The sequence below is a fragment of the Drosophila nasuta genome, chromosome 3, assembly GCF_023558535.2.
Source record: "Drosophila nasuta strain 15112-1781.00 chromosome 3, ASM2355853v1, whole genome shotgun sequence".
Lineage (NCBI taxonomy): Eukaryota > Metazoa > Arthropoda > Insecta > Diptera > Drosophilidae > Drosophila > Drosophila nasuta.
Genome location: NC_083457.1, coordinates 9,728,367 through 9,755,025, shown reverse-complemented (window position 1 = coordinate 9,755,025; position 26,659 = coordinate 9,728,367). Strand labels below are relative to the sequence as shown.

The following is a 26,659-nucleotide window of genomic DNA, read 5'->3' as shown; positions in this document are numbered from 1 at the left end:
AGCAAACCTACTAGCTGCATGTCAAGTATCCTGTCCGACGGAAGAAAATATATAATCCTAAACTTGGGAAGCGTAAGTGTGTGGTGGAAGGAATTTAGTTTTCTAACCATGGGGAAAAATCACGTCCTTAAAGGCGTTCCTAACAATAGAAGGCAGAAGAATAATCCAACAGAAAAACGTCGCTTTTAAAAACTTATATATTGAATGATTATATCATGAGGTATTTCTTAATAATAATTTAGCTGGTTGTGAACTGAATTATAATTGTATTTAATAAAAGTGCAAGTTCTCAACTAAACCATTTAAATTTATTTATTTTTAAATTTATTTATCTACTCAATACAATATAACTATCTGCTGGCCTGACGATTTTAAATATATGTACATAGCATAGTATATTCTTATTTCTTCAAACATTAATATGGCACATCTAAATCAGAATATTATAGCGTTCTAGAGTGAAACGTTTTTAAGTTTTAAAATGTACAGAATTTATTAATCGAGAATACAAAAGTGTGCCAAATAATACTAATAATAATAAAAATAATAATATGTTATATATGTTATAATATATATCTTAATATGTTAAGAATTCATAATTAAACATTTGGCTATGCGACATTTCATAATTATAATAACGACGTATTACCAATCTGTGTCGCAAATCATGTGGTCCTAAAGTTTGATATCCGAATTTATCAAAATGATTTATACCTTGATACTCTGGATTCGCCATCGGATTTGAATTTATATTAATGTGGCTTTCCAACATAGTAGGACGAGACGACAGTCTCGTATTAATTAAGTTACCATCTTTCAAAAATGGTAAATAATATGATTGATGTGAAAGTGTATCATCAACGAACTGTCGAGCTTTAACTATTTGCCTTGGCGATGAACCATTATATAAAGCTCTTTCATGAGGTATAAATAAATTTGAGCTTTGCTCAAAAATGTGATTGTCGGACTGATGGACCAAACTTCTACTTTCTTCGCGCGGCACCTGCTCAGTGTAGCTTCTGTGTGGATATTGTGGGGGGACTACGACTCCTTCTGGAATGAAGTTTACGGCCTTTTTGAGGAGAAATACTTCTTCCACGTGAAACAACTCTAGTTGGACTTTTAGACCTCGATCGCCATGGTTTTCTGCGACTCGAGGATATATTTCGACTCTTGGATATCCCATGTTGTTTAGAGTGATCATCTTTCACTGTACTTATACTACTTGGAGAAATACTTGGACTCTTGGACCTCCAGGATTTGTCCCGAATTGAGGAAATATTTTGGCTTTTAGATCTCGATCGCCAACGTTCATTTGATTTTCTGGACCCACTACCACGATTAGGGGGAAATACTTCGACTGCTCGATAGCCAGTGCTTCTTGAAGTGTCTATTCCTTGAGACACGTATATCTGCTGGGGAATTATTCCGATTTTTTGATCTGGAACGTTGGCATCTTCTACGCCTCGGGGAATTATTAGATCTTGATCGACAGCGATTATTGCCGTGTCTACTTCTAGAGAAACCACGACTAGAAGAAATACTTCGACTGTTACATCTTGCTTGCCGTCTTAAGTGTCTACGTGGTGGCGAAATATTTCGGCTTTTAGATCTGGAGCGCAATAGTTCTCTTAGACTTGGGTAATTATTTTGATTTGCAGATCTTGTTCGCGAACGTTCAGTACGGTCTTTATTTCTCGGCACAACTCCCCGTCTAAGTGAAATACTTCGACTGTAAGATCTCGATCGCCAGTGCCTCTTTCGACTTGGAGATATATTTCGGCTATTAGATCTGGAGTGGGAAGGACTTCTGCGCCTTGCGGAAATATTTCGATTGTAGGATCTCGAACGACGGTTTTCTCTATAATGTCTATTTCTTGCACAACTTTTACGACTAGGAGAAATATTTCGATTCTTAGATCTCGAGCGGGAGAATCTTCTCCGCCTTGGAGATATATTTTGACTGCTCGATCTCGATCGCCAACGCTTATCCAGGTGTTTTCTTGGAGAAGTATTCTGGTTTTTAGACCTAGATCGCCTGCCAGCTTTAAAACGTCGATTTTTCGACACACTTCTTGAGGTTTCCGGAGAAGTTTTTGTGTTTTCTTTTACAGATTTAGGATGGTTGTTCAAAACTACGTTTGAATTTGTGCTCTCAGGATTAAATATTTCCATTAAATCATGTGTGAACAAGTTGCTGTTTTCTTCTATTGCGTTGATGGAAGGCGCTGGCGGCGCTGAAGGTATTTTTTCCTCTTTAGCTTTCTTATGCTTGCCACAATTCCCAGCATTCTGCTCTTTCTCCAACTCAAATGAATTTTTGGTTTCAAGGATGTCAGCAAATAAATCATGCAGGCTGTTGATGGCCTCAATTATGTCTTTATCTAAATAAAAGTCATTTATGTTTGGCTCAACTTTTATAGTAGATTCCTGCATTGCATCCTTAGGATCACAGAGTGTTACTGACTCTTTGCCTGATGACATTTCCGTAGCCAATTACTGGTTGTCTTTGGTATACAGTAAATATATTCAATGGAGTAGATGTTTAGTTCGGTAGTTTAGTAGTGTTAACGAACTTAAGAGATTTGTTGACCTCAGGAATTTGTTGCTGCAACGTGAACACGGGAGCTTACTGGATAAATTCCAGCAAAGCTCCGTAAATTCTTTGCAAGTCTTTGTTGACGAGGGTAATTGTGGCCCTTGCGTTTTCCTGGTTGACTTCTAGAATTGAATATATACTTGTTAATCAACCTTAGACTTTAGCAAATATTAGCTGAGATTTCTTACCACGCTCGATCAATGCGTAAAAGGTACTTTGCACGCCATCTTGCAGCGACAATTTAATTCTGCCTGGGAATCTTCTTATCGCATAAGGAATTCCGTTCGCGTATTCTAACAATACTGTTTTCCCGCAGCTGTTTCTCAACACCACTACAATGCCCTAAGCAGCTGTTTATAAAAAGGAAATCTGTTCGTGCCGTCGGTAATTTTAATTTCAAATTGAAGCTTGTCTGTTGACCATTTGTCAAGACATTTTGTTAAATATTTCAGGTATACATATTTAATAACCTAAAAGTACTTTAATGTTTATATTAAATTCAAAGTATTATTCCAAATTTAAAGTTGTTCCGCGAACAAGTTCGGGTTCCAATTGCGCGGGTCTGAACAGCTGATTGCTGGCGATATTATCGAACGCAGTCTATACGATAGTATTAAAAACGAAGCGGTACGATGAACGGTTTTTATTTTTAGGCGGAGGTCGCTGATGAGGTTGTAAAACATTCCCCTAAATATCTTGCAAACATCTATTACAAATTTATAGTAATTTTGAGCAAATATTCATCATTATTAATAGAATATTTTATCGTTCATTCTTAAAATAAAATATATATTATTGAATATTAGTTTTAAAAAATGAAAACGAAAATCGTCAAGATTAATTGTTTAATCGAATATGTAATAAACGAAAAGTTATAATTATAATTTATTAGCATAACAATGAATTTAACAAATTTTAAATGCAGAATATACCCTGCTATTTGTATGCTTTAAATAAGACTTTTCCAAATGCGACCTGCGGTCACACTAAACTCATCTCTATCGTGAACGTGGAAGGGGGACTGGAACGAAAAACACACGTCAAAAATTCTTGAACACGAATAGCAAACTACAAAGCATTTAAAACAAACGTTGCCAAATGCAATTGATCCAAATTTTAAAAGGTTTGCAATAAGTTTAGGGAAGCCGCAGTTGAGGTCATAGAGCAGCAAGTGTCAATAAAACAATCTCGGTGAAAAGTGAAGACAGAGAGAGGAAGATAGCACAGCGAGAGGCAGCCACGAAAACAATTTACTTAAATTAACAAATTCACAAGAAAAAAAGAGGGAATCAACTTCGTCAACAAAGATGTCGAACAATGCAACGGGACCCACAAAACAAGAAATTGAAGCCGTTTTCAGTCGTCTGCGTGCGCAACCAGCTAACAAGGTCAGTAAATCAATCAAAATTTCCTAGTTTCCCAATTCCATGAAATGATCTAATTATGATTATATTTGCTTAAATAGTCCTGCTTTGATTGCGCCACTAAAGCGCCCACATGGTCCTCCGTCACGTATGGCATCTTCATATGCATCGATTGCTCTGCCGTCCATCGCAATCTCGGCGTGCATTTGACCTTTGTGCGCAGCACGAACCTCGACACCAACTGGACTTGGCTGCAGTTGCGTCAAATGCAGCTGGGTGGTAATGCGAATGCGGCACAATTCTTTCGTGGCCACAACTGCACCAGCAGCGATGCTCAAGTCAAATACAATTCACGGGCAGCACAGCTCTATCGCGACAAGTTATCTTCGCTAGCTCAGCAAGCCATGAAGGTGCATGGCACCAAGGTGAGTGTCCATTCCACACGTTGCGTTGTTTCCTACTAACTTTGACACTCTGTTGCTGTTCCTGTTCTTGTTCTTTGCTTTGCTTGCTTGCCCAACAACAAACATACACGACACACTCATCTACACAGCTGCATTTGGAGCCCACGGCCGACAAGAGTGAGGGTAACGATGCCGCCAAGGAGGAACAGCAGGAGGAGGACTTCTTTGCGCAATGCGACAATGACAATGCCAACGCTTTGCTCGAGAACAACAATATCAGCCTGGCAAGCAACACGCCCAAGGTAAAAAACCACTAGACACGCTGTTTTGTTACATTTGTTTACGGCTTTGTTTACAACCTGTACAGTTTAGACATTCAAATTAATTATTCTATGCTTGCAGCTGGAACCCAAAGCAACCACGACGCCAATTGTGGCAGCTGATACGGGCGCACCCAGCGTTGATCTGCTCAATGCCATTGTGGCACCTGCAGCGGTGCCGTCTTCGATTGGTGTGCGCAAAATACAGCCCAAGAAGGGAGCAGTAAGTGGCGCAAAACTATAAATTTAAACTATAACTAAATATGTTTCTTCTTCAGTTGGGAGCACGAAAGGTGGGCGGCTTGGGCGCCACAAAAGTAAAGACTAACTTTGCCGACATCGAAGCACGCGCCAATGCAGCGAATGAGAGCAAAACAGCAGCTGCTGCTGCTGTCGCTGACAAGCCACAAACCGCTGAAGAGCAACTGGAGACGGTGGCCAGTATGCGTTTGGCATATCAGGATCTGTCGCTGCAAAAGACACGCGAGGAGGCCAAGCTCAAGAGCATCGATCCCGCCAAGGCCAAGCAAATGGAGCGTCTGGGCATGGGTTTCAATTTACGTGGCTCCGATGTGGCGCATTCCGCGCTGAGTGACATGGAAACTCTGCAGCAGACAGCTGCGCCCAAGTCAAGTGCACAAAGCAAACTGGCAGCGCTGGAGAATGATAATTTCTTCAATGATCATTCGTTGAATTTGTACGGTGAAAAGAAGGAGTCAAGCACTGGCAGCAGCAGCAAATTGGATAAATATGAACTGGATGCGTTGGGCTATGAGACGATTGAACCCATTGGTGGCACGCATAGTAATATTACGTCAATGTTTGCGGCCAGCAGTGACTACGACAAGCCCAAGGCGACCAGTGGCGGATCAGCATCATTGGCCAGCAAAAGTAAAAGCAGCAAGAGTAATAGCAGCTACAATAGCAATGATCCTGTGGCGGCTCAACAAAAATTTGGCAATGCCAAAGGCTTTGGCTCCGATCAGTTCTTTGCGAGCGAACAATCATCGGCTGATATTAGCGCAAATCTTAATCGTTTCCAGGGCTCACGCGCTATATCGTCATCCGATTACTTTGGCGACGGAACGTCAGGCGGCGGTGGCTTGAACAATCGCAACAGTAATAATTTTAATTACATTCTATAAACAAACCATCTTTAAATGTACTTTCGTATTTAGGTTCTGGTGGCTACTCGACGGCGGTGAACTTCAATGCTCCCGATCTCGATGATGTTAAGGAGAGCGTGCGCCAGGGAGTACACAAAGTGGCCGGCAGGCTGAGCAATCTGGCCAACGATGTCATGTCCTCGCTGCAGGACAAATACGGTTACTGATAGTGAAGAGAGAGTGGAGAGTGGAAAGCCGGGTGCGGGGACAGTAGACAGCAACAGTTGCCGTGTTAGTTTTAATGTTTTTTTAATGCATACACGAGTATATACACACACATATATATATATGTATATGTATAGAGTAGTCTCACTTCACTTTAGCACATGTGCAACAACAAGGGTTATAAACAAATTCCAAGCCGACAGCACTCACATTGCAGTTGCATTGAATTCCAAAACAACAAAAAAACGAAAAGCAACCAAGTTAAGCGTAAGCGTAGTGTCTTCTGAATTCATATACACCGAAATAATTATTGTAAAATTAGCGCATTGAATGCAGACAAGAAGAAGCATAAGAATAAGCAAAAACACAAAAAGAGAGAAATGATTATATTATATACACACAACACAATGATATCACAATTGAGGAACAACCATTAGCTCTTAAGTCAAATCCGATGGCTGATGTTTTTTTGGTTTTATCTATTTACCGATTAAGGCATTTACTTCGCTAAGTTCTGCATTCTTGTTTTGTTAAATCAAATGTTTTTTTCAAGCCTTTGGTTCCATCTAGTAATGTATTAAGTTTGAACAGCGATTAATTTGTTTTTAAAATTTAAACTAAAAAAAAGTCTATGAAATAAAATAATTGCATTGCAAAAACAGAAAGCAGCTAATTATTAATTGTGAAGTAAATAACACTTGAGTATTTAAAAAACAGAAAGAACTTTTTTTTATTGTATTTACTGTGTTTACAATTCGACTAATTTTTACAAAACTCTGTTACAGACTTCGAAATGAAGAAGATATCGTTTGCACCTTGGCGATGCGTTAGCAAGAATTGGTGGTGTTTTTTGTTTTGCATTGGGATTGAGCATCAGTCGTGGAGCAGAGCCGCTTAATGGCGACGCTTGCTGGGATTGGGACGGACGCGAGCACGAGCAGCATCGGGAGAACCATAAGCGATGGCGTGCGAAGTGGCAGAGCCGCCCTCGCCCGTGCTGAAGGAGTTGGCAATGGCAATGGCGCCACCGTTGGTGCCACCGAAGTCAATGGGGAAGAAGGTGCCAGCGGGCAGTGGCTTCTTGGCGGGCTTAGCAGGAGCTGGCTGTCTGGCAGCTGGACGACGAGCAGCTGGGCGACGCTTAACGACAACGGGCTTGACGGGCTCAACAACATCCTCATCATCCTCCTCGACATCATCGGCGACAGCGTTCTCGGCCTCTTCATCCTCAATGGCAGCAACTTGAGCCTCCTCAACATCATCGGCAGACTGGTCGAGCTCAACGATGACCTTCTTCTTCTGGACGGGCAGAACACGCTTGGCTGGCACAACGGGAGCGACAGGAGCAATTGGAGCGGGGGCGGGCAACTCTTCCTCAGCGGCTTGCTCAACAGCGGGCACAGCGGCGGGTTCCTCAGCTTCAGTCTCGACGGGAGCGGCAGCGGCTTCCTCGGCGGCAAAGTTGAAATCGCGTGGCACCTTGGCGGCATCATCGTTCTCTACAGCAGCTGGCACCTCAGCCTCGACCTCGGCTTCGGATTCGGCGGCGTTGTCGACGGCAACCTGGACGACGGGAGCCTCATCGGGGTAGGCCTCGGCCACAGAGGTGGCACCTTGGGCACCGGCAGCGCTCAGGACATCATCGGCCTGGGCGCCCTCGGCGCTGCTGTCATCAACGCTGACTGCGACATCGGACTCTGCGTGATTGCAATCTTTGTTAGAACAACAAGGGAAAATGTGAGGATTTTTTTTTAGGGATTTGGTTAGTGAATGTGGGATGGCATAATGGAAGACAAAATCATGTCGTTGGCTTACCCTTCAGATAGGTGCCAGTGGCAACAGATTCGCCGGCCACAAGGGCGCTGGCTGCTTGAGTGGAGCGGGCATGAGTGCGTCCTGGCTGCACATACTGCATGTACATAATCCTCTGCTGGGGACCAACACCGGACCCAGCACCGTACCATTCAGCGGCGGCAGGCTGCTGGTAGTAAACCATTCCTGGAACAAAGTATTGTCGATCTTCAGTAAAGTCGAAATTGTGGATGGTGTTGGATGTGGATGGAACGAGAGAATAAGATGTGGATGAAATGAATATATTTCCCCTTTTGGTAGAGAATATTATTGAATTTATTTTCGGAGATTTATTGTGCGTATCCTTTTTTGGGCAATTGGTCACTCACTTTTCCTGGCAGGCAGAGCATCGCCGATGGCCACAAACCCGACGATCACCAACAAAGCAAACGCAACACTGAACTTCATGTTGATTGGAGTGATTTTAAAGTTTTTCGGATAAATCCTTATTTAAGATTGCAAATGTAGGGAATTTGATGTTTTTTTTTTAGATTTTATTAGATTCGCGCACTGATCACAGCAGGAGCTAAACTTGACACTGAAGTTTCCACCAAAGAAGTGATGACTATCCAACGGAACGCGTTAGATTTATATACGAAAGCAGATTGGCAAAAAAAGCATACAAAATGAGCATAATGAGCTCGCTTTGCTAAAAACTCGGATATACCCAAAGTGGGGCCTCAGCGCCCCTGCTTAGTATGCGGCATTGGTTCTCCCTGGAAGCGACTCGACTCGTCTCGAGTCTCGAGTCTTGACTCCGAACGTGCGAACCGCCTGTTGCCAGTCGTCGACAGTTGGCTGTTACCAGTTGCGATGAGTTGGATATCAGCGGCTTCAAAATTTGCATTATCGAATGGCGAACTGTGCGACGGAAGACAAGAAGACAAGACAAGGCGAGAGAAGCTGTCAGTTTATGGATCTGTTTATGGTTAATGCGATCACCCTAATATGTTCAATTGAAAGTGTCAGGAAAGAATTACCCGCACTTGCCTAATTATTTTTGCAAATTTATTATTCTATTTTGTTTATTTATTTATTTTGCCTTTAGTTGAGTTGGTAAAATTACTCGTAAATAATGCACGCATGTTGACCATAACAATAAAATTGCTCATTTAATTTTAAGGTCATTTTGTTGTACACCCGTGGACACGGCAGGTTCGAAACGAAACGAGGTTTATGGGTGCGTGTGCGGCTTATCGCCGTTGATAAAAGTCCGCCGCCTAGAGAATTACAATAAAAATAATGCTCAAAGACATGCAGCGCATAAATAAGATGGACATTGCGACTTGCTTTGGGAGTTGTTGCTTGCCTCAACGGACAACAGAGGATCATATCGGAAGAGGAAGCCTACGATGTCTGTCTGTGATTCATCCTGATGCCTAAAATAGATACTCTTGCATACGTTGTACTACTGTAATTTCAGTTATAGGAGACACCTGAGTCATTCCTTCAACTGACGTCAGCAGTTCTCTGTTTTTTTTTCGCTGACGTCTTTTGAGTTGGGCGCCACCTGTTTCCTTTTAAAAGTCAATTATTGCCAGTTTTCCTTGCCTCTCAAACTTCAATTTCACGACGTGCATTTCATCATTAATTGAGCTCTGTCTCAGTCTGAGCTGCTGTCGCCTGCTGAAGCTTCCTTTCAGTCGCTTTTTTTTGCTCTCGACAAATGCATTAATCATACGCAACGTGGTGCGGCGGCTTCTTAAAACACAGTTGCAATCATTCTTTTTTTTTTGCTCTAAGAAATGCATTTTTGATTAGTCACTATAATTCTACAATTTTACTATATTTCAAAGTATTTGTATTTATTTTGTTGAGTCCCAATGTTCGCTTTAGAAGTAGATCAATGTTTTAATTGCTGATTTGATTATGAGATCAGATAATGATGTCATTTAAAAGTGGGGAAAATCAGAAGCTTACGCCATTAATTTCGAATGCGTGTAATGAATTTCGGTGCTTTCTGTAATTATTCATAAATCAAAATGCGTTTACTGAATATTATCTATTTGTCCATCTATTCTGAGCAGGTAGCTACGTATATAATTCGAAATTAGAAAGCGACAACGCGATGAATACTTAATAAATAAAATAGTTTTATGTTTCATCGAACTTCCTCATCTACTGATAGAGTTGAAGAGTCAATCAAAAGTTATAAGGGACTTCAGTTTGCTCCTCGAACATTTGTTTCTTTGCAGACCACCCAGCAACAGTCATTATCTCTGCGCAATTCAATTTAACTGAACCACTTTATGATTTATCCAAAACACATGCCTCTAATTATCACGCCTTTTATGCAAATGGCTAAACAAAACAAAAAAAGAAGCAACAAGCGCGTGTGCTTGGCATGATAATGTGCACACTTAAGACCGTTCTACGCAATAGTTAGCTTCAAAAAAAAAAAAAAAAAAAATGGGGAAAAAACAAAGGAAAAAAACATTTAATATCCTGTTGAACACCTGTTTATCGGACAACGGGCATTGGGCATTGGACATTTATGCAAATGGCAGGCAACTTTTTGAAGCAGTTAGCTTTTTACGTTTCATTTAATTCTCGAATTCGGAACACCCAAGACCATAAAAATAAATATCCATTGCACTAGATAGCCATGCCCAAACCAAAAATAATTCCAAATAGAACAACATGTTTTCTGTTTTGCGGGACAACCCACAACCACAAAAAAAAAAAAAAAAAAATAAAAACACCTACCAAATATATATTATACAACAAAAAACACAAAGAGTCAACTTAATGTACAACATTATTGGCGAGGCGCAAACGGAATTTCAATGAAATTCGCGCGGTGCTTAAAAAGCAATTTGAAGAACAATCGTTGGCAGTGGCTCTGGCGATATTCAGAGCACAGAGTTCAGTTCAGATGCCTCGAAAATTCGAGCACCCGCCGTATAGTACGAGTAGTTTTCAACCTCAACTGTATTGCAGTCGCAATTAAAATGACATTTGGTTCAGTCCAATCCAAGTACGTGAACGAGTATGTAAATATATTTGATATTATTTTAATTTATAATTAAATGGCACTCACATGTGCTGCACCAACGCGTCGCTCAATTGCATTAAAAAGCGTGGCTGACATTTAACACTTGGCATGCGGTTTTCATCCATCGGGGTCTACAAAAACGTTCTCGATTCTCAGTTCTCCCTGATGTGTTCGGGACACGCTCTGGACATTTCATCTCGCATTCGCCTGACAATGCAATTAATCAACGGAAATTAAAATTAAGTTAATTTCATGCAGCCGTCATTGCGGTGAACGTATTTTAACAACCGTTTTCTTACATCATTTCCATTTCGTTAATTTCCTTCTCATTTTCGCACGTGAAATTCTCAGCTCGATTGCAGCTTGCAATTATCAAGAAAATTATTTGACTTAATGTCATCTCTCTTAATGCTTGCATTACTCGTGAATAATTTCGTTATATGATTTCTCAAGAAAATTTTGCTTAAATAGTTACACAATAAAACATTGCAAATTAAACTAAATTACATTTTCAATTTAAGATTTGTGTTAATTTAAACTTTATTGTAAGAGAAACAATTTATTAAGACTTTTACATATAAAGCAAAGTAAAGCTACTATTTATTCGAGAAAAAATTAAGAGTTTCCAGATATTTTTAATAAAAAATATTTTTATTACTTTTACACTTGTCATTTTTGTTATCCAAGTGTTTTAAATAGGTTTACATTTTTTTATTTACTTCTTTTTTTAAATGTTGTATTTTTGGCACGTCCACTTCCGTTCCCGCAATTCGATAAAAGTTGAATAACAAGCGTAGATTTGAAGATAAAGCGATTTTTGTAAATTCAATATTAACTATAAAAGTTACTGAAATTTTGGTTGCGATCAGATAGAAATGGTAGAAGTTATTTAAACAAATTGTTTTATTCTTAATAGGTAGGTCAAAATAAGTATCTCGCATTGGAGCACACTCGACTGTAGCTTTCGTATATGTTATATCTAATTAGATGACTGCAAATATTGACAACTAGTATTCTTAATTAAATTATAAATCGAGAACGGCCTTCTCTTAGACTTCCCCTCTTCGAATGTAAGCTTGCTCTTAAAGGTCTGATACCCCGTTTAAAAATGGTACAACTGAAAGAGCAAACGTAATTCACTTGACCCACGCAGGTGTCTCAATTTCAAGCCGATAAATTTTCATAGAATTGTGTTATAATAAAAAAGGACACACAGAGTTAGACTCACAATCAGAGAGTCAGAGAGTTGGATGCAATGTCGAGACTTAACAACCACAGGGCGGAGCTGGCACAGCTGGTCGCAGCAGTGATTAAGTGCAAGCCTTGGCCAGAATGTGAATAGTCCGAATGGCAAAAGGACTTCTGCTGGATATGTCCTTTCGACCTCGGCACTGGTCATTTTTCTCGCTGCCTGTCACTTGAAAGTTGGCAATTAAATATATGTATAAGTGTACACTAGTTGTTGTTGTTTGTCCTCATTTTTTTTTTTTTTAATTTTTATTTTTGTAGTATTCACTTTGTGCATATAAATTGTTGCAATAGAAAAAAAAATGCAACAGATGTTTTTAGTGAAGTTGGAAGTGAAGAGAACATGCAAACGAGTTGCCCACCACTCCACCTCTTACAGAATTTATTTTCACACTCTCGAGGACAACTTTCACAGAGCGCCAGGCGCCACATGGCCCGGCCTGGCCTGGGGCATGTTGCACGCTGACTAGAGACTTTGGCGCAGTCAAGATGTTGCCATTTTCCATGTCTGTTGCAGCTTTAATGGCTTCATATTTCCTACAAAATTAGAGAAGTTACTTTTGCTAACATTGCCAGTTGGCCACTCGACGCTTTGTTGAGCCCCTCCCCAAGCACTTTCAGGTTGTGTCTTTGTGCAAGTTTCTGTTGCAAGTTGCTCGCAGTTCGCTGCTCATTATGTGCCACACACACTCGCACGCCCGCACACGCACAAAACAACAACAAGGAAAACACAGTGTCTACTCCATTAAATTGTAATTTTTGGCAACATTTTGGTTTGCATAAATCTTGGCCTGTGCTGTAGACACTTGTAGTAGAGGTTGCCTGGTTCCTGGTTGCTTGTTCCTGGTCCCAGGTCCCTGGTGTCCTTGTGCCGCACGCGCACAAACAAAACATTTGCTCATGTTTCAAGTTTATTAAAAAGTACTCAACATATTATGGTTACTTAAACTATTAAAATAACAATGCTCAGTCGCCCATTCTCTTTTTCTCTGACTGTCTGGATGACATGCCCTGGAGAGATCTTAGTGCTGCCTTTTGGCTGCCTGCTGCAGATAATGTGTAAATAATTTGAATGCAGACAATGAGCTGCCGCTGCTGCTGCTGCTGCCGTTGATTGTGACTGCATTGTGACCCATTAGATGTGTGAGTATTTCAATCACAACGTCCGCTGTTTAAATTGCTCGTCTGTTGGCTTTAATTACTAGACTAGAAGTTGACGACCACGCCGACCCACAAAAAAGAAAGCACATCGAGGCTAATGGCAGGCCACGTACAATATAAATCCATTTAAAGTGCACATTTGCATATGTCAAGTGTGAATGGAGCAGCTCAACAACGACAACGGCAACGACACCTCTGCCGACGTTCCACGCCTCGCTGCTGGCATTGCCCACTTTTGTTGATGCGTATTAAAAACACTCTCAAATACTTGAAACGCCGGCAATGCCGCCATCCAAGCTCCGCTCTCCACTCTGTTCTCTTCTCCTCTCAATGCATAGCAGCATTGCTAATTACGTAGGAAGAATTTTCATTACGTGGGCGGAGCCAGTCAACATAAAGGCCAGGCCAGGCCAGACCAGGGCAGACTGGCAGGAAACACTTGAGTGCAACGTAATGAAATCTTAGGCTGTCGTTTGCTAGGGTCGCCTCCTAATGGGAGTGCAAAATTTATTAGAAAATATTTACAGAGCACTTCAAAAATTGTGTGCGCCTCAAAGTAGGCAATGCCATTAAAGTGCAGCACTCGCCACTCGTCACTCTCACTCGCCGTTTCACGCATTACTCGCCGGTTAAGAGTACACCGTTTTAAGTCTTAAAGAAAGTTCTAATAAATCGTTGACAGTGCGACTTCAATGGAGTGACACACTGGCTTTCCCTTTTCTTTTGTGTGCTTAGATAGTGAAATTTAAGGCATTGCCTCGTTACTTTTTGTTTTACAGTTTGTATTTGCATCGCAAATTTATATATTGTCTATTTATTGAAATTGAAATCTTGAAATATATAGCCTATACGCATTTGTCATCGATATTTAATTTAATTATTTATTGGTTACTTTTCACTAAACCAACTCGCTAATAACTACTCCTCAGATTGAGTTCTTATTTTACTTTCATCTTCTGCCGGCGTTTTAAATATATAAATAGAATATAAGTCTTCTCATTCACAGTTTGTTGTAAGGAGATCTTGCTATTTTTTAACAGTCACTCGTTACTATAGATGACATCAACTCGCTGCAGTCATTTGGGTAATTGTAATCGACATATAATTTGAATATTTTTTCTATGGGTTTTAGATCCTTTTTAAAAATGTTTCTAATCCAACTTGCTAATAGCAACTAATTTTCTACTAATTCTACTCGCTACTTTCAACTTAATTGATTCAACTTTAAAGAATACGCTCAGCATTTTCCATGAGCCTATAAAACTTTGACAATGCAATTGCAACCGCGTGACATCCCCTGATAACCCTTTCCAATCCCTCTTCTTTCTCTCTAGGTATATATGTATGTATGTCCCTATATGTTTGCTCTCTATCTCTTTATTTGTGTGCGGTTGGACATTAGTGGTCATAGCTGTTGTTGTTGTTGTTGCCGTGTTGTGTCGTGTCCAGTTTGTTGCTGTTGGTTTTGCGGTTTTTAGGCAACTTATTTGTTTTGTGACACTATCGCAGTTCGTTGTTCTTATCGCCTCTCTGCCACCCAGGGGAGCCGCCGTCGCTGTCGCAATAGAACTCGACCTCTACACGACGATTTCCTCGTCGTTGTCGTTGTCGTCCGCTACATTGACACATGACCAGGAGAACAGGAGCATTACATGCCATCCCTGAACCCATTTCAAACTGTCCCATTGTTTGTCACGCTGCAGTTGTTATGCTTTTTGTTCCACCTGTTTCACTCGAATTCATTTGCTTGCTTTTTGTTGCCGACTTCAATTTATTTTATGGTCAATTCTGGTTGCTCTGCCTCCATGACCAAAAAACTTTTCTAATGAGCCTCATACGGATTTTGGTACATGCTGTTTTCTCTGCCGGATGTGCCACAATAAGCATACGTAATTGTATGCACGACTCTTTTGTTTCCGTTCAACAATTGTCATTGTTGTCAATTCAACTTTAAGAGCACACTTGAGCATATACATTTCTACGATTAAGAGTGTAATGAAGAACAATAAGCAGTTCGAGATGATAATAGCTTTTTTTTATGAGCATCCATAGCAAAAATCGATAAATAAATCATGATTATTATGCTTGCATTATTTATATTTTATTCCATTAAAAATGACAATGTTCGTAACTTGTTCAACCGCGGCGATTGAGTCTACCTCTGCGTAGACGTACTAGACGCCTTGTACCAGTTGAACCACTTGTATTATCGCTGCGAGATCTGCGAACCACGGTTCTGCAACCTCTTGATCGTTCACGAAGACGCAATCTCAAGCGGCGACGATCAGCTCTCAAGCGAGCAATTCTTCTCAACAAGCGTCTTCTTTCGGCTGCCGTAAATGTGGTTGTGCTCGTGCTTGTGCTTGAGCTTGAGCTTGTGGTACTGCTAGCGGTAGTAGTAGTGGTAGCTGGTGCTGTGGTCGTGGTGGCGGTTGATGAGCTGCTGGAAGTAGGACTTGTTGAAGACGAACTGCTGGTAGGACTTGTAGAAGAGCTGGCTGCCGGAGTAGAAGAAGAACTTGTTGGACTTGTTGATGAACTGGATGTCGGGCTGGTTGAGGCGGCGGGCGCTGTGGCGCATCTTGCAACGATCGGGCCGCTGACAAGAGCAAAAACTAAAACCAAGGCAAAGCGCATTTTTAAGTTTCTTAATGATTGGATTGAGAAAGATGGCTGGCTTATATACCAGAATACGATACTCATCGAAATGAAAAATTGTGCTATAACCAGCTGTTTCAATAGGGAATTTCCCAGATTCCATAGTTTGCTACGTTGATCTATTGACCAAATCCCAAAGATAATAATATAATTTGAGAGCTATTTATTGAATTTGTTTACTCAGTGGAGAAGTGCTAGAATGGTAGATTTCTACTCCCTCTATTTTTGTGCTGAAGTGTGGTTATTAATATTGCGTTGGTTTAATTTATTTACAAAGCAAATATTTGAAAACATATGTTGCGCATATTTTAAATATTCCGCAATTAAAAGAAGACCAAATGTTCAAGCAGATGCTAAGGTAATAGTTAATCATTGACATCCAATGGAAAAAGAAGCATTGCCGATTTCAGGTATATACTCGAATAGTAATAAATTTCACACTAACATTTGTCTAGAAAAAAAGTCCGCCACACTAACATATTACGTATACGTAGATTAAATTAATTTTGAAACTATGGCTACGGAAATTAATTGAAATTATTTCAAACCGTTTTTAGTACATGTATCATATACGTATTAAATATGTATGTATATACATACATTTGAGTCATGAGATTCATAATTTCATTGCATTATCACGTATACGTATTACTTAGATGGCTTTTATTTTACTATATACTACTCGACCAATAAAGTCTTCCTGCTGAAAAGAATTTAAGCGCTTGTTTTTTCTAGTTTAAAGATACCTTTGGACTCATCTATATGAGTATATAGTAAAACAATTAAATTGTGCTTGATCTATTTGCATTTTATTTAAATCAATATGCTTTTTTTTAAATCTTAGACTTCCGTCTAGTGTCTTCAACCACGACGAACGATCCTTCTTGTGACCACTACTTCAGCCTTCTTCTTCACAACGGTGCGAGGTTCGACGACCTTGACTACAACTACACGACGTTTTGCATTTGCTGCTTCCTTCTTGCGTTCTTTCACGAGTTCAAGAATTTTCAAAAGCTTAAGTCTTTCAGCCTCTGTTGATGCAGTCGAGGTGCTGTTAGACGAAGTAGTGCTGTTAGACGAAGTGGATGTCGATGTACTAGGATCTGTAGTGGACGTCGAAGTTGTAGGAGTTGAAGTGGTCGGCGATGTACTAGGATCTGAAGTGGACGTCGAAGTAGTAGGAGTTGAAGTGGTCGGGGAAGGATCTGAAGTGGTCGGCGAAGGATCTGAAGAGGTCGGATCTGCACTACCTGTAGGATCCGAGGTGGCGCATCGAACAACGACCAGGCAGCCGACGAAAGCGATCACTAGTGCCAATGTAAAACGCATGGTTAAGCTTCTTAATGATTAGATTGTGAAAGTTACAAGCCTTTTATAGCAGAATGCCGTGATATTTTACATAATACGGTCCCAACTGTTTATGAATATAACCAGTTGTTTCAATAGCGACTTTTGTTCGATTTTATGTAATGCTATATCTCAGTCATTATGTGGCGTTGTTGATCTTTTGGCCAACTCCCAATTTGGACAAATTGCAAAACAGATATTTATATTTATAGTTTATTTATTTTGGGAACTTTTCGTTCTTGAATCGTTTCTATTGGTTACAGATTGGTTTATTTGCCTTAGTGATATTATTTTATAAAACAAAAGGCATGAGCCAAGTGCCAAATAAGCTCGCACACTTCAATGGATGGAATGTGCTGATGGTGTTGTTAATGAAAACATGTGGAAAAACGTAATAATTGTACTTTTAAATCTTGGTCTACTGACTAACTTTATTCATTAAAGGCGCATCAAATAAACAATTCAGATTAAAATATTTTCTTTTACATTCTGTTTAATCGAACGTCGATGTGAAGTTCATTGTAAACCTGAATAAAAAAACCCAAAACAATTATTTAATTTTCCACAAATATTAAAAAATACCAAATAATGGAATCGCACGACCAACACAAGATTTTCTAGCAATATAATACGTTATATTTCCATTATTAGACTTTTTCCCGTTGTTTAAAATTTTTGTTCTGTCATTTAAAAACATTTCTAGTCTGAAGTGGACATTAGAACTTGTTGGCAAAAATAATTCAATGGGGTAGTGTGACCATATTGTGTAAGAACCGAAAGCGTTGGGATTGATTGCGAAAATTGTGAATGGCAATTTTTTCAACAGATAGATCTCAATATTCGAGCTGCCAAAGAATTAATAACCGAACATAAGGAAAATACCTTTTCATTCATACAAAACATCTAGTACGAGAACTCACAAAAAATTCTCTTCTGCTTCGTAGTGATCTACCAATGTATCCTTAGCGATTATAGCAAATTACAGTTTATTAGAACTATCAATTACTATTAATTTTAAGAGATGATCACTTATTGTTAGGCTTAGTCAATTTATTAAAACACTTGAGCTTGTGGCTTTGAGGAAATTTTATTAATTAAAAATAATTGATAGGCGTTACACAGAAATTTAACATCGCTATATATTTTTGTATATTTTGATTACAAGGAGTCTTTGACTTTAAGAGTATTCTCCTCAATCATAAAGCCACTTCGCTATATACCATACTAGCTTTTCTGAGCTGGATTTGTTGCGAATCTGGGTCTTTAGCGTCGATGCTGAGTTTTCCAGAGAGAAATTATGTTTAATAGACGACGTCTTTCCACCACTGTGTTTCTGGTGCTAGAACTGAAGTATTTCAGGGCTAACGAGACTTCTCGTTAATGGGCTGATGGAAAGATTGGTAGACGATATAGTTGATAACATTCAACGGGTTAGCAGTATGACCATATTTTGGGAGAACCAAAAGCTATGGGATTTGTGGCGAATATTGTGAATGGCATTTATCCAACAAAGAGATCCGAATATTTAAGCTGCCAAAGAGCTAATAACCGAACACAAGGAAAACAGCAAAGTAGCTTTATGATTCAGAAATATGCTTTTAAAGTCTAGGACTCCATCTAATCGAAATATGTAAAATATCATTATAATATCGTTTTATAAATTGTCTATGGCAGGAATTTTTAAATAAAAAAAATGCTTCAATATGGGTTTGCTTCAGATTTGCGACATTGATGTCAGATATTGTTAATCATCTAAAGCGTGCTGAGCATAGCATGAAATAGACGAAAAACTTACTCAATTTATTTAATTCAATTTACACACATATCATCTAGATTTATTGATTCCATAAGAATTTGTAGTAAAACTATTTAATTATGCTTGTATTGCAATATTATCGTTTAATTCAATTTCGTTCCAGGTCTACTAACCGCGGTGAAAACGATTGTTAATAATGACACCGATGTGAAGTCGACCCTTAAGTAAAGGACGTGGGGATTCCGAAACAGTGGTTTCTGAGGAAGTGGAGTTCAAAGAAGTAGAGTTGCTGGACAGATCCGATGATGAGTCGGAGGAAGTATCCGAGGAGGTGGTGTCCGCGCATCTAGCAACGACCAGGCAGCTGACGAGAGCGATGAATAAAGCCAATGTAAAACGCATGGTTAAGTTTCTAAATGATTAGATTATGAAAGGTTTAAGCTATTTATAGAAAAATTACCTGATCTTTTCTTAAAAAGTCTCAATTATACATAAATATAACCAGTTGTTTCAATAGCGACTTTGTGTCTGTCGTCCAACTCCCAATTTGAGAGAAGCACAAAACAGATCTTTATATTTATATTTGCGTTAGAGGCTATTAGCTAGTGGAAAGTTTCTATTATTAAGCGACAGCCCGGCTTGTTAGCATAGGTGAATTTATTTTGTAAGCAATAAGCATAAAGCAAAGTGTTATACTAATTGTATTTATGGAAGAGTTTGCAGACTCCAAAGGAGATATGTCCAGTTGACATTGTTAATGTATACAAGGAGAAGAATATAATAATTAAATAGAAAAAAAGAGTTTTAAAACTCTGACTAAATATATTCATCCATAGCGCATCAACTCAATTATTGAATTTGATTCAGATTAAAATACTTAGGTTCATGGCGTCATGAAATTAAAACATAATTGATAACAGTCAGATCTGTACGCATCCCACAAATTATCAAACAACTTAATTGATGAGAACAGTCGAAGTCAATTTCCGATATATCGATTACCTTCAAAAAGTGTTTTAGCCTTACGCCAAAACTTTTACGCGAACACAAAGAAAAAAAAAAATAATAATAATAAAGATTATAACGTGATTAAGTAGTGAGTTTTCAAATTTTATTTACCTGGAGTTAAAATAATATTCTTTGATTTTGAGAACATTATTCTTGAATTTAAAGAATTTGCGAGTTTTCTTTGCTATTGTAATTGTAAGCACAAGTATAATGTGTCTATCCCATAATTCTAATTTTATTAACAATTCAACTTCTAGAGCTTGTTCGAGGTACTTTCCTACAAAAATTTATGAGTGTAAAGAGGTACTACATTCATCAGCAGATATGCAGAATGTTGTAATATAATCTAAGATTAAACCAACAAAAATTTTTAACCGCTTGTACTGCTAGAAGAAAAGTTCTTGTGGATGGGCTGGTGGAAGGACTATTGGAAGAACTGGATGACGGAGTGCTTAAAGAACTGGATACCGGAGCACTTGTTGAGCTAGATGACAGAGTGCTCGATGAACTTGATGCCGAAGTGCTTGAAGAATTGGATGTAGAGGTGCTCGGAGGCGGTACGATCCGTTGTGGACAACGATTAGACTGCTAATGTAGCAAGGCAAATATAATAATTTGTTTGCTATTTAAGTGCTAAAGTGCTAAAATGGCGGAAATCTATTGTGTTTTTGTATTTGTGTTGAAGTGTGGTTTTTTTGTGAGTAGCTTAAATATTTTTAGAAAGCAAATATGTATTTTAATTCATATGTTGCGCATGTTGCGAATATTCCTCAATTAAAAGAGGACTAATTTTAAAGTAGGTGCTGAGTTAATTATACACTAAGAGTGAAACTTGAAGCATCTCCGTATTTAGGTATAGTAATAAGACCCTTTACATTATTAGAATTGTCAAAATCGATATCATCAATGTAGTCATGGCCAACTGTTCACCCATTCATATGCGGAGTTTTCATTATGTTATGAACCTATCAACAGAAACAAATAGATACCGAATTTGTGAACATGCTTAAATAGAAATTCATCCAGGATGAGTTTAATGCATAGAATTGTTGATCGAAGTTTGTCTTTTTGTGCTCACCAACCAAAGAATAAAAGTGTGTGCGAATAGGAAATGTATGTATGTATGTATGTATCAGGCATAAGACGCCAACTCCGTCCCTAAAAAATGTATGCATATATTCTACATCAGAGTCAACAGTCGAGACAATATAGCCATGGCCGTATGAACACCTACTTACTAAAAGACTGATAATTAAATAAGATCCATGATTACATCAATTAATAAACAACATACAATTATTATGCTTGCATTATTTATATTTTATTAATTTAAAATTATGTTTGTTTAGTGGTTTCACTAGATACTTCAACCATGGCGATTGATCCTGTTTGCGCGTTGGCGTAGACGCCTATTAACTGCAGCGTTGCGCCTTCTTCGGATCGCGGCTGTACGAGCTCTAGACTTACGAAGCTCATTTCTCAATCGGCGACGTTCGGCTCTCAAGCGCCTAATTCTTTCGCGAAGTCTTTCGGCTTCCTCTGAATCGGTAGTAGTGCTGGAGCTGCTGTCGGAAGGAGTAGTTGTGGAAGTAGTCGATGATGGGCTGCTGGAAGGACTAGTCGAAGTAGTTGTTGATGGACTGGTGGAAGTACTGGTGGAAGGACTAGTAGAAGTACTAGTGGTAGGACTAGTGGAAGTACTAGTAGTTGGACTGGTGGAAGGACTAGTAGAAGTACTAGTGGTAGGACTAGTGGAAGGACTAGTCGTTGGTCTATTGACCAAATCCCAAAGATAATAATATAATTTGAGAGCTATTTATTGAATTTGTTTACTCAGTGGAGAAGTGCTAGAATGGTAGATTTCTACTCCCTCTATTTTTGTGCTGAAGTGTGGTTATTAATATTGCGTTGGTTTAATTTATTTACAAAGCAAATATTTGAAAACATATGTTGCGCATATTTTAAATATTCCGCAATTAAAAGAAGACCAAATGTTCAAGCAGATGCTAAGGTAATAGTTAATCATTGACATCCAATGGAAAAAGAAGCATTGCCGATTTCAGGTATATACTCGAATAGTAATAAATTTCACACTAACATTTGTCTAGAAAAAAAGTCCGCCACACTAACATATTACGTATACGTAGATTAAATTAATTTTGAAACTATGGCTACGGAAATTAATTGAAATTATTTCAAACCGTTTTTAGTACATGTATCATATACGTATTAAATATGTATGTATATACATACATTTGAGCCATGAGATTCATAATTTCATTGCATTATCACGTATACGTATTACTTAGATGGCTTTTATTTTACTATATACTACTCGACCAATAAAGTCTTCCTGCTGAAAAAGAATTTAAGCGCTTGTTTTTTCTAGTTTAAAGATACCTTTGGACTCATCTATATGAGTATATAGTAAAACAATTAAATTGTGCTTGATCTATTTGCATTTTATTTAAATCAATATGCTTTTTTTTAAATCTTAGACTTCCGTCTAGTGTCTTCAACCACGACGAACGATCCTTCTTGTGACCACTACTTCAGCCTTCTTCTTCACAACGGTGCGAGGTTCGACGACCTTGACTACAACTACACGACGTTTTGCATTTGCTGCTTCCTTCTTGCGTTCTTTCACGAGTTCAAGAATTTTCAAAAGCTTAAGTCTTTCAGCCTCTGTTGATGCAGTCGAGGTGCTGTTAGACGAAGTAGTGCTGTTAGACGAAGTGGATGTCGATGTACTAGGATCTGTAGTGGACGTCGAAGTTGTAGGAGTTGAAGTGGTCGGCGATGTACTAGGATCTGAAGTGGACGTCGAAGTAGTAGGAGTTGAAGTGGTCGGGGAAGGATCTGAAGTGGTCGGCGAAGGATCTGAAGAGGTCGGATCTGCACTACCTGTAGGATCCGAGGTGGCGCATCGAACAACGACCAGGCAGCCGACGAAAGCGATCACTAGTGCCAATGTAAAACGCATGGTTAAGCTTCTTAATGATTAGATTGTGAAAGTTACAAGCCTTTTATAGCAGAATGCCGTGATATTTTACATAATACGGTCCCAACTGTTTATGAATATAACCAGTTGTTTCAATAGCGACTTTTGTTCGATTTTATGTAATGCTATATCTCAGTCATTATGTGGCGTTGTTGATCTTTTGGCCAACTCCCAATTTGGACAAATTGCAAAACAGATATTTATATTTATAGTTTATTTATTTTGGGAACTTTTCGTTCTTGAATCGTTTCTATTGGTTACAGATTGGTTTATTTGCCTTAGTGATATTATTTTATAAAACAAAAGGCATGAGCCAAGTGCCAAATAAGCTCGCACACTTCAATGGATGGAATGTGCTGATGGTGTTGTTAATGAAAACATGTGGAAAAACGTAATAATTGTACTTTTAAATCTTGGTCTACTGACTAACTTTATTCATTAAAGGCGCATCAAATAAACAATTCAGATTAAAATATTTTCTTTTACATTCTGTTTAATCGAACGTCGATGTGAAGTTCATTGTAAACCTGAATAAAAAAACCCAAAACAATTATTTAATTTTCCACAAATATTAAAAATACCAAATAATGGAATCGCACGACCGACACAAGATTTTCTAGCAATATAATACGTTATATTTCCATTATTAGACTTTTTTCCCGTTGTTTAAAATTTTTGTTCTGTCATTTAAAAACATTTCTAGTCTGAAGTGGACATTAGAACTTGTTGGCAAAAATAATTCAATGGGGTAGTGTGACCATATTGTGTAAGAACCGAAAGCGTTGGGATTGATTGCGAAAATTGTGAATGGCAATTTTTTCAACAGATAGATCTCAATATTCGAGCTGCCAAAGAATTAATAACCGAACATAAGGAAAATACCTTTTCATTCATACAAAACATCTAGTACGAGAACTCACAAAAAATTCTCTTCTGCTTCGTAGTGATCTACCAATGTATCCTTAGCGATTATAGCAAATTACAGTTTATTAGAACTATCAATTACTATTAATTTTAAGAGATGATCACTTATTGTTAGGCTTAGTCAATTTATTAAAACACTTGAGCTTGTGGCTTTGAGGAAATTTTATTAATTAAAAATAATTGATAGGCGTTACACAGAAATTTAACATCGCTATATATTTTTGTATATTTTGATTACAAGGAGTCTTTGACTTTAAGAGTATTCTCCTCAATCATAAAGCCACTTCGCTATATACCATACTAGCTTTTCTGAGCTGGATTTGTTGCGAATCTGGGTCTTTAGCGTCGATGCTGAGTTTTCCAGAGAGAAATTATGTTTAATAGACGACGTCTTTCCACCACTGTGTTTCTGGTGCTAGAACTGAAGTATTTCAGGGCTAACGAGACTTCTCGTTAATGGGCTGATGGAAAGATTGGTAGACGATATAGTTGATAACATTCAACGGGTTAGCAGTATGACCATATTTTGGGAGAACCAAAAGCTATGGGATTTGTGGCGAATATTGTGAATGGCATTTATCCAACAAAGAGATCCGAATATTTAAGCTGCCAAAGAGCTAATAACCGAACACAAGGAAAACAGCAAAGTAGCTTTATGATTCAGAAATATGCTTTTAAAGTCTAGGACTCCATCTAATCGAAATATGTAAAATATCATTATAATATCGTTTTATAAATTGTCTATGGCAGGAATTTTTAAATAAAAAAAATGCTTCAATATGGGTTTGCTTCAGATTTGCGACATTGATGTCAGATATTGTTAATCATCTAAAGCGTGCTGAGCATAGCATGAAATAGACGAAAAACTTACTCAATTTATTTAATTCAATTTACACACATATCATCTAGATTTATTGATTCCATAAGAATTTGTAGTAAAACTATTTAATTATGCTTGTATTGCAATATTATCGTTTAATTCAATTTCGTTCCAGGTCTACTAACCGCGGTGAAAACGATTGTTAATAATGACACCGATGTGAAGTCGACCCTTAAGTAAAGGACGTGGGGATTCCGAAACAGTGGTTTCTGAGGAAGTGGAGTTCAAAGAAGTAGAGTTGCTGGACAGATCCGATGATGAGTCGGAGGAAGTATCCGAGGAGGTGGTGTCCGCGCATCTAGCAACGACCAGGCAGCTGACGAGAGCGATGAATAAAGCCAATGTAAAACGCATGGTTAAGTTTCTAAATGATTAGATTATGAAAGGTTTAAGCTATTTATAGAAAAATTACCTGATCTTTTTCTTAAAAAAAGTCTCAATTATACATAAATATAACCAGTTGTTTCAATAGCGACTTTGTGTCTGTCGTCCAACTCCCAATTTGAGAGAAGCACAAAACAGATCTTTATATTTATATTTGCGTTAGAGACTATTAGCTAGTGGAAAGTTTCTATTATTAAGCGACAGCCCGGCTTGTTAGCATAGGTGAATTTATTTTGTAAGCAATAAGCATAAAGCAAAGTGTTATACTAATTGTATTTATGGAAGAGTTTGCAGACTCCAAAGGAGATATGTCCAGTTGACATTGTTAATGTATACAAGGAGAAGAATATAATAATTAAATAGAAAAAAAAAGAGTTTTAAAACTCTGACTAAATATATTCATCCATAGCGCATCAACTCAATTATTGAATTTGATTCAGATTAAAATACTTAGGTTCATGGCGTCATGAAATTAAAACATAATTGATAACAGTCAGATCTGTACGCATCCCACAAATTATCAAACAACTTAATTGATGAGAACAGTCGAAGTCAATTTCCGATATATCGATTACCTTCAAAAAGTGTTTTAGCCTTACGCCAAAACTTTTACGCGAACACAAAGAAAAAAAAAAAATAATAATAATAAAGATTATAACGTGATTAAGTAGTGAGTTTTCAAATTTTATTTACCTGGAGTTAAAATAATATTCTTTGATTTTGAGAACATTATTCTTGAATTTAAATTTGCGAGTTTTCTTTGCTATTGTAATTGTAAGCACAAGTATAATGTGTCTATCCCATAATTCTAATTTTATTAACAATTCAACTTCTAGAGCTTGTTCGAGGTACTTTCCTACAAAAATTTATGAGTGTAAAGAGGTACTACATTCATCAGCAGATATGCAGAATGTTGTAATATAATCTAAGATTAAACCAACAAAAATTTTTAACCGCTTGTACTGCTAGAAGAAAAGTTCTTGTGGATGGGCTGGTGGAAGGACTATTGGAAGAACTGGATGACGGAGTGCTTAAAGAACTGGATACCGGAGTACTTGTTGAGCTAGATGACAGAGTGCTCGATGAACTTGATGCCGAAGTGCTTGAAGAATTGGATGTAGAGGTGCTCGGAGGCGGTACGATCCGTTGTGGACAACGATTAGACTGCTAATGTAGCAAGGCAAATATAATAATTTGTTTGCTATTTAAGTGCTAAAGTGCTAAAATGGCGGAAATCTATTGTGTTTTTGTATTTGTGTTGAAGTGTGGTTTTTTTGTGAGTAGCTTAAATATTTTTAGAAAGCAAATATGTATTTTAATTCATATGTTGCGCATGTTGCGAATATTCCTCAATTAAAAGAGGACTAATTTTAAAGTAGGTGCTGAGTTAATTATACACTAAGAGTGAAACTTGAAGCATCTCCGTAT

The 26,659-nt window shown here is 38.2% G+C and overlaps 6 protein-coding genes across 11 annotated transcripts; 1 reads left to right on the top strand and 5 right to left on the bottom strand.

The window, feature by feature from the left end:
• Window positions 1-306: 306 nt before the first annotated feature.
• On the bottom strand, window positions 307-3,023 carry LOC132789002 (serine/arginine-rich splicing factor 4-like). Its single transcript, XM_060796722.1, has 2 exons — window positions 2,788-3,023; window positions 307-2,721 (listed from the first exon to the last, which is right to left on the bottom strand). Exon 2 carries the CDS (start codon window positions 2,482-2,484, stop codon window positions 1,342-1,344), a length of 1,143 nt encoding a protein of 380 aa, XP_060652705.1. The 5' UTR covers window positions 2,485-2,721; window positions 2,788-3,023; the 3' UTR covers window positions 307-1,341.
• A 578-nt stretch (window positions 3,024-3,601) lies between these two features.
• On the top strand, window positions 3,602-6,915 carry LOC132789001 (ADP-ribosylation factor GTPase-activating protein 2). 2 transcript variants are annotated; one of them, XR_009632669.1, is made up of 7 exons: window positions 3,602-3,987; window positions 4,065-4,388; window positions 4,517-4,669; window positions 4,770-4,910; window positions 4,966-5,806; window positions 5,866-6,084; window positions 6,804-6,915. XR_009632669.1 is itself a non-coding variant. In XM_060796721.1 (6 exons), the coding sequence occupies exons 1-6, from the start codon at window positions 3,907-3,909 to the stop codon at window positions 6,018-6,020; spliced, it is 1,695 nt and encodes a 564-aa protein (XP_060652704.1). In that variant the 5' UTR covers window positions 3,602-3,906; the 3' UTR covers window positions 6,021-6,694. The 2 variants fall into 2 exon arrangements, 1 of the variants encoding a protein (XP_060652704.1); XM_060796721.1 differs by lacking the exon at window positions 6,804-6,915 and having other exon boundaries at window positions 5,866-6,694.
• Window positions 6,913-11,284, bottom strand: LOC132789004 (translation initiation factor IF-2). 5 transcript variants are annotated; one of them, XM_060796728.1, is made up of 4 exons: window positions 11,164-11,284; window positions 10,910-11,071; window positions 7,834-8,016; window positions 6,913-7,730 (listed from the first exon to the last, which is right to left on the bottom strand). In XM_060796728.1, the coding sequence occupies exons 3-4, from the start codon at window positions 8,012-8,014 to the stop codon at window positions 6,913-6,915; spliced, it is 999 nt and encodes a 332-aa protein (XP_060652711.1). In that variant the 5' UTR covers window positions 8,015-8,016; window positions 10,910-11,071; window positions 11,164-11,284. The 5 variants fall into 5 exon arrangements, with proteins under 5 accessions (XP_060652711.1, XP_060652707.1, XP_060652706.1 ...); XM_060796724.1 differs by lacking the exons at window positions 10,910-11,071; window positions 11,164-11,284 and adding an exon at window positions 8,199-8,440 and having other exon boundaries at window positions 6,913-7,715; window positions 7,834-8,037; XM_060796723.1 differs by lacking the exons at window positions 10,910-11,071; window positions 11,164-11,284 and adding an exon at window positions 8,199-8,439 and having other exon boundaries at window positions 7,834-8,037.
• A 5,508-nt stretch (window positions 11,285-16,792) lies between these two features.
• On the bottom strand, window positions 16,793-17,260 carry LOC132793560 (uncharacterized). The gene has a single exon (XM_060803534.1). The coding sequence runs from the start codon at window positions 17,258-17,260 to the stop codon at window positions 16,793-16,795; it is 468 nt and encodes a 155-aa protein (XP_060659517.1).
• A 4,092-nt stretch (window positions 17,261-21,352) lies between these two features.
• Window positions 21,353-22,315, bottom strand: LOC132793555 (G8 domain-containing protein DDB_G0286311-like). The gene is made up of 2 exons (XM_060803527.1): window positions 22,296-22,315; window positions 21,353-21,814 (listed from the first exon to the last, which is right to left on the bottom strand). Exons 1-2 carry the CDS (start codon window positions 22,313-22,315, stop codon window positions 21,409-21,411), a joined length of 426 nt encoding a protein of 141 aa, XP_060659510.1. The 3' UTR covers window positions 21,353-21,408.
• Window positions 22,316-22,557: 242 nt separating this feature from the next.
• LOC132793549 (uncharacterized) lies at window positions 22,558-23,025 on the bottom strand. The gene has a single exon (XM_060803522.1). It carries the CDS (start codon window positions 23,023-23,025, stop codon window positions 22,558-22,560), a length of 468 nt encoding a protein of 155 aa, XP_060659505.1.
• Between the last annotated feature and the right edge of the window lie 3,634 nt (window positions 23,026-26,659).